This window comes from Setaria viridis, chromosome 7 (genome assembly GCF_005286985.2).
Source record: "Setaria viridis chromosome 7, Setaria_viridis_v4.0, whole genome shotgun sequence".
NCBI lineage: Eukaryota > Viridiplantae > Streptophyta > Magnoliopsida > Poales > Poaceae > Setaria > Setaria viridis.
The window spans coordinates 33,948,180-33,957,093 of NC_048269.2; the positions used below are offsets into that span (position 1 = coordinate 33,948,180).

General features: G+C 44.2%; 2 protein-coding genes across 2 annotated transcripts; one reads left to right on the forward strand and one right to left on the reverse strand.

Annotated features, from left to right (window-relative positions):
• The first annotated feature begins 136 nt into the window (after nucleotides 1–136).
• LOC117863640 (zeaxanthin epoxidase, chloroplastic) lies at nucleotides 137–1,987 on the forward strand. The gene is made up of 5 exons (XM_034747443.2): nucleotides 137–568; nucleotides 890–954; nucleotides 1,094–1,154; nucleotides 1,306–1,452; nucleotides 1,558–1,987. The coding sequence occupies exons 1-5, from the start codon at nucleotides 295–297 to the stop codon at nucleotides 1,671–1,673; spliced, it is 663 nt and encodes a 220-aa protein (XP_034603334.1). The 5' UTR covers nucleotides 137–294; the 3' UTR covers nucleotides 1,674–1,987.
• Nucleotides 1,988–2,604: 617 nt separating this feature from the next.
• LOC117863638 (disease resistance protein RGA2) lies at nucleotides 2,605–7,068 on the reverse strand. The gene is made up of 3 exons (XM_072294935.1): nucleotides 6,780–7,068; nucleotides 6,332–6,427; nucleotides 2,605–6,009 (listed from the first exon to the last, which is right to left on the reverse strand). Exon 3 carries the CDS (start codon nucleotides 5,974–5,976, stop codon nucleotides 2,815–2,817), a length of 3,162 nt encoding a protein of 1,053 aa, XP_072151036.1. The 5' UTR covers nucleotides 5,977–6,009; nucleotides 6,332–6,427; nucleotides 6,780–7,068; the 3' UTR covers nucleotides 2,605–2,814.
• Between the last annotated feature and the right edge of the window lie 1,846 nt (nucleotides 7,069–8,914).

Sequence of the window (8,914 nt, forward strand, 5' to 3'; positions counted from 1 at the left end):
TTTTAAAAGTTTATATTCAAAAATAAAAAAAATCACTTTCTGTTGGAGAAGCACCTCCTCCTACCTCTACACCGTAAGAAACACACCGTGACACCGAAGCTCGTAGCAGCAGCAGATGACAAATCGGAACGATTGGCTATGAGGCCAGGTGTGGGATTCAGCACAGGACAAACAGCAGCCTCAACTCTTATCTCCCACGATCCACAGAAAGAACTTAATCGAAAGCAACAGAATAATTCATTTGGCAAACAAAACCAAGGCCTCCTCCCCTGCTGACCAGCAGCGCCGGATCTGATGGAAGCCGCAGCGGCTACTACCTCCTCCCTGGTCCTCTTCTCCACTACTCCCAGGAGATCACCAATTTCAAGCTTCGCTTCCCCCTCGTTGCTTCTTCGGCCTCCCTGCAACTACAGCTGCTCCGTCTCCAGTGCCAAGCAGCAGCATCTGGTTTGCCTGGCTGGGCCGTGGCTGAACAGCAAGAAGAGCAGGGTCCTGAGGTGTTCTTCCAGCCTCGCTGACGGCGCATCAACCGTTCGTTCTTCAGTAAGATGGGTTCTTGATCCTGCAGGTTTGCTACACCCTACATCAGTGATTCCTCCATTCCTCTAGTAGGAGTACCTCCAAAGTATGTCGTGTCCTACCGAATTGAATGTGGCATCTGCGATTTACCACTAGTCCGTTGGGGTTCTGAATGTCCTCATATTCTTTACCGACTCTTATCAGATTATTGTTCCTGAAGAGCTAGCGTTATCAGTACTCAACAGCCTGCATTTGCATGCATACCCATTGCTGGAATTGGACTTGGAAATGTGCATGCGTCTCTTTCTTGCCCTTTGTTGCATAATAACAGAACTCAAATGCATTCTGGTCCTTGCATTGTGCATTTCAGGCGACGGCGACTGGCGCCACATCGGCTACAAAGTTGCACGCCCCGGCGCGTTCGAGATAGCCTCCGTACGTGCTGCTTTTGTGCTGCTCACATATCATCATCATCCTCTTTATTTCTGTACCGCGAACAACTGACATTACCACTGTAACCGCAACATGTTTCTACTCACGCGCGTTGACAAAAAGAATCGTTTGTGGTGTCCAGGATGCGGTGACCGTTGGTCGGGTCGCTGACAAGGCTGACATCGTCCTCCCCGTCGCCACAGGTCACTTCTTGCAAATCCAGTCACTGATTCTCATTTCTACATTGTTGTTCTGAAACTGATAAGTAAGCATGGACGAAATTCAGGAATCAGGACCGTACTAAATTGTTTCGCGATCTGATCTTGCATTCCCTGTGCGCGTATAAAAATGCAGTTTCAGGCACGCACGCTCGGCTGGAGAAGAAGGATGGGAGGCTGTTCGTGACGGACCTGGACAGCACCAACGGCACCTACATCAACGAGCGCCGCCTCAACCCTGGCTTCCCCATCCCCATTGACCCCGGCAGCCTCATCATCTTCGGTTTGCGCCGATGACTCACTCCGATTCAGTAATTAAGAGAAGAAAAGTAAGGCTCTTTATTGGTTGTCAACTGTGGAATTTGCATTTTGCATCTATATAATGCAGGTGACATCCACTTGGCGATGTTTCGTGTGAGGAAGATGATAGTTGAGGCGACCAGCGAGACGGACGCAGCACGAGAAGAAACCAAGACCGAGGTAGTTTCAGCTGCAACAAGCTAGGAAGCTCTGATGCGTTCCGAGTGCCCTACGCTACTAGAATGTCCGGAATAAGGATGCTCTATATGTGGCGTTTCCAAAAAGAGCGTCACACACTTTTTTTTTTACGAGATGTGAGTCATATTCAACCTGAAGGGAAGGCACAAGGACAAAGATAACCGATTGTAGTAAAAATCTGCATCCATCTCTCTCTGAGTTAGCTTTTAAAGAAGAGACGATGCACTATCTCTTTCTCCTCACATGCTCTCTCTTCCATGTAAGTACAATGATGCGTTGAGTTCCTATGAGCTAGCTAGCTAATGTGTTTATTGTTTGAAGAGGCCCAATCAAATGCCTGTTAAAATAGAGATGTTGCATCTACAAGAGTAGAGGCAAAGTATGCTTCAACCAACAAGTCAAAGCGCTAAGGTTTGCACAATCATCTCCGGGGCTACCACCAAATCTCGCCTTTGGCTAAGAATTCCGTAAAATCTTTCCCATGCTTGAGTAAGTTTTTCTGTGACTAGGACGAATGTGGCCACCTTCTTAACCTTGCGACAAGCTTCTGAACCATACATATCTAGTCTAGCACAAACGCTCTTCAACAGGCTTCCCAATTTCCTGCAATTTGAGCTATACCAATCATACGCCCTTCCTGTCAATGAAAACGGGAAGAGGTACCATATTTTCCAAGAATATGGCATTCCCTTGTACTTAAAAGTTGAGCAAATGTGGTTTCCGAGGATCGTTGCGAGAAATGCAGTACATTCGAGGTCGAGGAGCAGATAGATGGATAGATTTTCAGAGCTTGTGGCAACACGCTTCTTTGACAAGTGCTTGGCAGAATGAAATGGCCAAAATTTATAGCCAGCAGAGCCAAGACTGATCAACGCAGGTCCCCCAGGAAACAGGTCCCCGAGAGGCTCATGGGCAGTTTTGTCATTTCAGGTAACTGTTAACGGAAGAAGGAATTAATAAATAAATAAATGAGAGAAAATTGCATGAAAAACAATGTGTCTAGGATACAAGTGGTAATCTTACGAAGCCAAATTTACAACAAGGCACCTATTGAAAGTGGTAAAAATCCAACTTCTCGTCACAAATGGGTAAATACACTTTTGTAAACTCTTTGTGCTCGAGTCAGCATCAAAACTACCTTATCAGATCAACGGGTTGTTCTGATGCATACCAGTATTCTCTTACGAGTAGTATGCGGCGCTGTAAAGGTCCTCAGACTAAAGGAGGGTGGGATACTCCCATGGTCTTGGCCTACCAATTGTAGCAGTTGGCCATTGCTCCAATCCAACTCTAAGTAATCCAGTGAAGAGGGGAAGTGTGGCTTCACCATCAGTTTAGGACATTTCTCTATACATATATATGATAGACGATTACCAATTGCAACTTGTCCCACGTGATGGCAACTGTAGTTGCTGCCACATTCTGTTTCCTCCCCACCAGAAACGAACATCCAAAATTCTCCTAAACTAGGCAGATCATTCATCTTCAACTCCATCAGTGAAGGAAATGGACCTCCACTTATGCTCTCAAGAGCAGGCATTCTTCGCAGCTCAAGTTCCTCTAAGCAAGGCAACTCGACAAGACCCTCCAGCTGCTTCAGTTTTGGTAAGTCTGATAGTGTCACCTCGGTCAAACGTGGAAAATGTGAAAGCGCTTGCACGCTCCTGATTCCAACTTGCTTCTGCATCCACCTCATGTACTGACAACCCGCATACCCGATGATTCTTAGAACTCGAATCCCAGATGGTGGTTCCAGACCATCCAATATAGCCAACTCATTGTCTGTGTTCATTGAGTCATCATGACACCTCCCACATTTGGAATGGAAGTCATTACACCTCCAATTTAACGTAAGCATTTGTAAGTTCATCTTTTGCTTCAACCATGCACTGTGTGCATCAGCGGGGCTCATAACATGTGCAACACCTCTAATAGATAGTTTCCCGCTGATCCTAATAATATTACCAATCTCTGAAATTTTTGCAGATGTTTCGCCATCTCCCACAGCAAATAAACCCAACTTTTGTAGTCGTCTGAGCTTTCCAATCCCTACTGGCATGCTACCCAGTCCATTGCATCCATCTAGGTCCAAAATTTGAAGCTTATGCAAGTTGCCGATGCCTTCAGGCAACTCTACAAGTCCATGGCATTCATGAAGGTCCAAACACTCCAGATTTCTCAGTGTTGTGATACTTGATGGCAGCCTCTCAATTTTGGTATAACCTAGTCTCAAGACTCTGAGGTTTGTATTCCTGATTATAGAGTTTGGCAAAACTGTAATCTCCTTGCAGTTGCAAAGATTTATGACTGAAATCATTTGACAATCACCAATAGAATCTGGTAAACACATCAGCTTTACACACTGTGACAGGTTAAGTGTTCTTAACTTCTGCAGCTTACCAATGGATTTAGGCAGCTTGAGAAGATCGCTAAATGTTACATGGAGAGCTTGTAGGCTCCAAATATTTGAAATGGCATCAGGGAGTACTTCACATCTTAGTCTTGAAATCCCTAGATATTTCAGATTTTTCACTTGAAATATGACAGTGGGCAGGATTGCTGCATACAAACGCTCCATGGTGATACTGCGCAAGTGTCTTGCATTCTTCAATGTGTTGCCAAATGTTGTATCGTCACCATTATCAACATATATAGCACGTGCTTTTTCAAAACGATTTTTGGATGGAAATTTTATTTCATGTCCAGTTAAAGAGAAGTATCTGTAGCTCTTTGTTGAACTGGTTTCCTCCTTTGGCACAAAAATGTCCGTGACTGACTGAGCAAGATCATGAACCAAATCATGCATCCTGCATGTCACTCTTCCATTATATTCATTCACATCTTGTAAAAAAAATACTTGCAAAAGAGAACCAAAGTATCTGTGGCCAATATACTCCAAGCAGTGAACACCATCCATCGGAATGATCATATCATGAGCAATCCATATGTCAATCAATTGTTCTTTATCAATCTTGTGACCTTTAGGGAACATTGAACATATTGTGAAGCACTGCTTCAGATGAGATGGCAAATGGAAATAGCTCAACCTCAGGCATGCAAATACTGACACACTATGATCTTCACCCTTAACATCTAACAAATTGTTGTCTCTCATGGCCTGCCACTCTTCTATCCGTTCCCTGCCACGTAGAGCACCTGCAAGAACTTTAATTGCTAGCGGCACTCCAGCACATTTTTTCACAATCTCTTTTCCAATCTGTTCAAATTCAAAATCCCAACCTTTCCTAGGTATTACTAAACATTGTTGGAACAGCTGCCAGCTGTCACCTGGAGACAAGAGTGGCAAGTCAAATTGGTATGTGGATTCAACTGTTACTGCGACTTGTCTACTGCGAGTAGTGAGTAAAATCCCGCTTCCAGAGGCACCATTGTTCAGATATACCATGAGCTCTTTCCACTTAATCCGGCTCTCTGTCCAAACGTCATCCAATACAACGAGAAACCTCTTTCCGGTCAACTTGTCTAAGATTTTGTTGCTCATATACGGCAAGGCATGCTGTCCAGGATCTCTATTGGCTATAGCTTCAAACAGTTTCTTGATGAGATTATTGACATCAAATTCTTGCGAAACATGAACCCATAGTCTAACTTCATAATGCTTCTCTATAATGTTACCATCATTGAAAACTAGTTTAGCCAATGTAGTTTTCCCCGAGCCTCCAAGCCCGATGATGGAAAAAATCCTGATTCTCTGTCGGTCATTAGTCTTTATGAGTTTAGATATTATTTGGTTCTTTTCTTGGTCTCTTCCGAGTACTGATGCCACATCCACGACGGGCAATGATGGGCTGTTCGCAGGAATCTCATTCATATAAGCAGGATGACCAATTGGTGGTAAGCTATTTGCTATTACACTTGAGTCAGTTCTTTGCTTCACAATTGCAGCAAATCTCCTATTAATCGCCTTGATCTTCTTAGCCGCCTTGCAGTGAAAAATAAATGATTTTGGTTGTAGGCACATATAGTTGGACACAATACCACCAGCAGCAGAAGCGTCATGTTTCTCAGCCCTCATCTGGAACTCATCAACAACATCATCAACAGCGTAAGCAAAATCTTTCAACTGTTTGAGCCAGTTAAATGATGCATCAGTCTCCATGGCTTGACATTCTGCCCTTTCCAACCAAGAGTTTATCTCCACAACTCGATCCTGGAGCTCCTGGAGATCTTTCTCCACACCAACTATAGAGCTGTACTTTTTTATTACTGGTGGAGCTAACTTGTTGCCCACAATCTTCAATATTCCAGATACTACAGCAGATATGGCAGCAGCTTCCACACCAGTCATTTCTTTTTTATACCTCTCTTGTGCCAGAAGTTCCTGCAGAATGAATTCATGGTGAGCTGCTAATCTGGACACCAGATAAATAAATAAAGCTGTGCTAAAACTTGGGCTCTGCATGATACAACTACTTCACGGGAGAAGTTCAAGTGCACAAAAAATTCTAACAGAAGTATGAATAGATAGCACCTAACCCAGTATTCATGGGAGAAGTTTCATGCTGGACGATTCATTTGTTTCTTATTTTGCTGCCTTCATGTGTGACCAGTACTGACAACAGTACGATAGAAGTTTTTGTTCAAAAATAATAGTAGTCTGATAGGAGTGTATGAAACAGCAGTTGATATATTAGATGTGTGACCTGGGTAAATAGGTGCTTTAGTACAGCCCTAGCCTTTTGGTCTTCGAGTTGCTGAATTGCTCTTCTGCAAACAATCTAGGCTTCTTGCTCCTGACACTAAAAATGAAGTTGCAGCGAAATATATGTCAGGAAAAATCAGAGAGCAACCTATATGAGATACAAAGAACATGAAAGTGAACCACTTAATGATGCGAACATTAACATACCATGGCCTCCAGAACTAGAAGAAACAAACACAGGAATCTTTTACTGTGATTATATGATTTATGGCTGATGAGTTCTACTGTTTTCAATACCCGAGAGAATATGCAGAACAAAGGGAAATAGTCTTTGCAGAAAATTTGCGGTGAAAGCAGAAAGTATAGTCGTAAGAGGCGACATGGATGAAATGAAATGACTGGAGCAAGGAACACAATAAATAGCATGTTACGTTATTGGTTAGAAATACCTGGAGCTCAGGGATCTGCTGCGTTTGTTCGTGCCATTTCCAGATCCAGATGCAGCTTCCTTTTCTCCTCTGCAATGTATGCAAACCAGAGCTTCTGAAATCTGAGTATGCGGCAGTTGCACAATGCAGGCGCTAACTTAGTTCGAGCCAGCCTAGTAGACCTTGATGGGCAGGGATGAGAGAAATTCAGTGCATCTGTTAGCATGTGAGTTGCGACGCTTCCTTTCTGGAGTTATCAACTGCCAGTAGTCAAGACACGAGGATAATGTTAATGAGTGTACGGCCAAGCGTCCCGAGGGCCACATACTCCTGTTTATTCCAATGGACCAGAACCACTGAATGGAGCAATTCGAATTTGGTCCCTCCTGTTAGAATCAATTCGAGTACTAACGCAATATTATGCTTTCAGACCTTGTCAGTTCGACGAAATGGGTAAATGCAGTGATTTGGACCTTTGTAATTTGTAAATAGTCTGCGATCTCAAGCTACCATCTATCCAGATACAGTAGCGCTCATGTCATGCGTTTAAGCTTGTATACTTGTCGAGTGTTTGACTTTACAACTTGTATTTAAAGGCTTTAAGGGGTAGGATCTTTCAATTCTCCCATAGTAATGTGTTGCCACTGCAAATGTTCACGAGCTGCGCTGTTGTTGGGGACAAGAGTGATTGACCGACTCTGAGTGTCTTTGTCAAGTGCCAATGCAAAAGGTGAAAAGAAAAAAAAAAGAGGATGCTGAGCTAGAAACGTGAAGGAAAAAACCAGAGTACTCACATTGTGCATGCCAGGCAGGGATTGGCCGACGCGGAGAGAAGACGTTCTTATTCATGTAATCATGTCACAAGAAGATGGAGGGAGACAAACGAGCAAGGAACTGTTTAGTATCAGCCAGGGAAGGTGGTGGCGCATTTCGTCGAAAGGGTGGCGCGCACTGCCTGCTGTCGAGTGTTGCCGCGACCACCAGCACAACCCCCGTCCCTTTCCCTCGACGAGGCTCGGCACTCTGCGTTCCTTCGTCTCTTATCGATGAACCATGCTCATGCGTGCTTCAGTGGCCGCACGGGAAAGCCAACAGAAGCGACGATTCAGGACTCTGGTCTGGAAAGCGCTGTGTGCATGTGTCGGACGGGCAAGCTCAACGCAAGTAGCCCCATGAAAAAGTTGCATTCCACATGGGTACTGAAATTTCGAGACCTTCAAGCACCCAACGCAGGACGCTCTTACTTTTTCTACCATGACCCTACTCATTTTCTCTCCCCCCCTCCCAAGTCAGTTTTTCTCGTTGCTTTTCCTCTCTCACAACAGCTAGAGCGCTTGCTTTTTAATCCCAAGCCACTGCACCTTCTGCAGGGCACACTGACGGACTGCAAGCGCCCAAACCGGTTGAGCTGGACTTCTGTGTCAGGCGGGTAAACTTGAGGCTACCAGCCACGTAGGAGCGTTGGGCCTGCTCTTAGAGATGCATCAAGCGCATGGCGGCCGCAGAGAGAAGCTAATAAACGAGAAAATTTAAAAGTTGGGTTGCCGCAAGGAGCCAGCCATGGCTTTCCAGTTTCCATGGGATCAGGCAACGACAAGCTGGCAACATGCTTCGGTAATACGGCGACATCATAGTACATCACTAATTCCCTATTAACAATGTGCACACAAGACACTAATAAATAGCAATGCGATTGCGAGCAGCATACCAAACACGAGGACGAAACAGGGGAGCCATGTGACTCTGTGAGAATACATTTGACTGAAATACTGCCGACTGTACATTAGTCATGTCAATAGGTATCATCCCTACCAATCACAAAAATATGATTCATACCCGAATTGAATTGCAACCATCCACACGCAGCAGTGGGCACGACATAAAAATACAACTTGATTTCCAGAACCACAAACATTTCAACTCAAAACCTAATTGTAATGCTACAGAAATTTGAACCACAAACATTTGAGCTCAAAACATGACACATAATTTTATCTCAACCAACAGCAAAAAAATGCAGCTATATGTTACCAAAATCTAGCTGTAGCCAGACACAGCAGCAATTCGCTTCAAAGGCCCAAACCAACAAGGACACTGGATTCATCAAGCTTACCAAGCAGAGCACATTCATAATAATAATAACAGACACACACCAT

Bases quoted from the DNA above. Each gene is read 5' to 3' on its own strand.
- LOC117863640 (XM_034747443.2), top strand. From the start codon at position 295: ATGGAAGCCGCAGCGGCTACTACCTCCTCCCTGGTCCTCTTCTCCACT. The intron at 955-1,093 runs GTACGTGCTGCT...TGTGGTGTCCAG, and splicing joins GCGCGTTCGAGATAGCCTCC to GATGCGGTGACCGTTGGTCG. The intron at 1,453-1,557 runs GTTTGCGCCGAT...TATATAATGCAG, and splicing joins CGGCAGCCTCATCATCTTCG to GTGACATCCACTTGGCGATG.
- LOC117863638 (XM_072294935.1), bottom strand. From the start codon at position 5,976: ATGACTGGTGTGGAAGCTGCTGCCATATCTGCTGTAGTATCTGGAATA.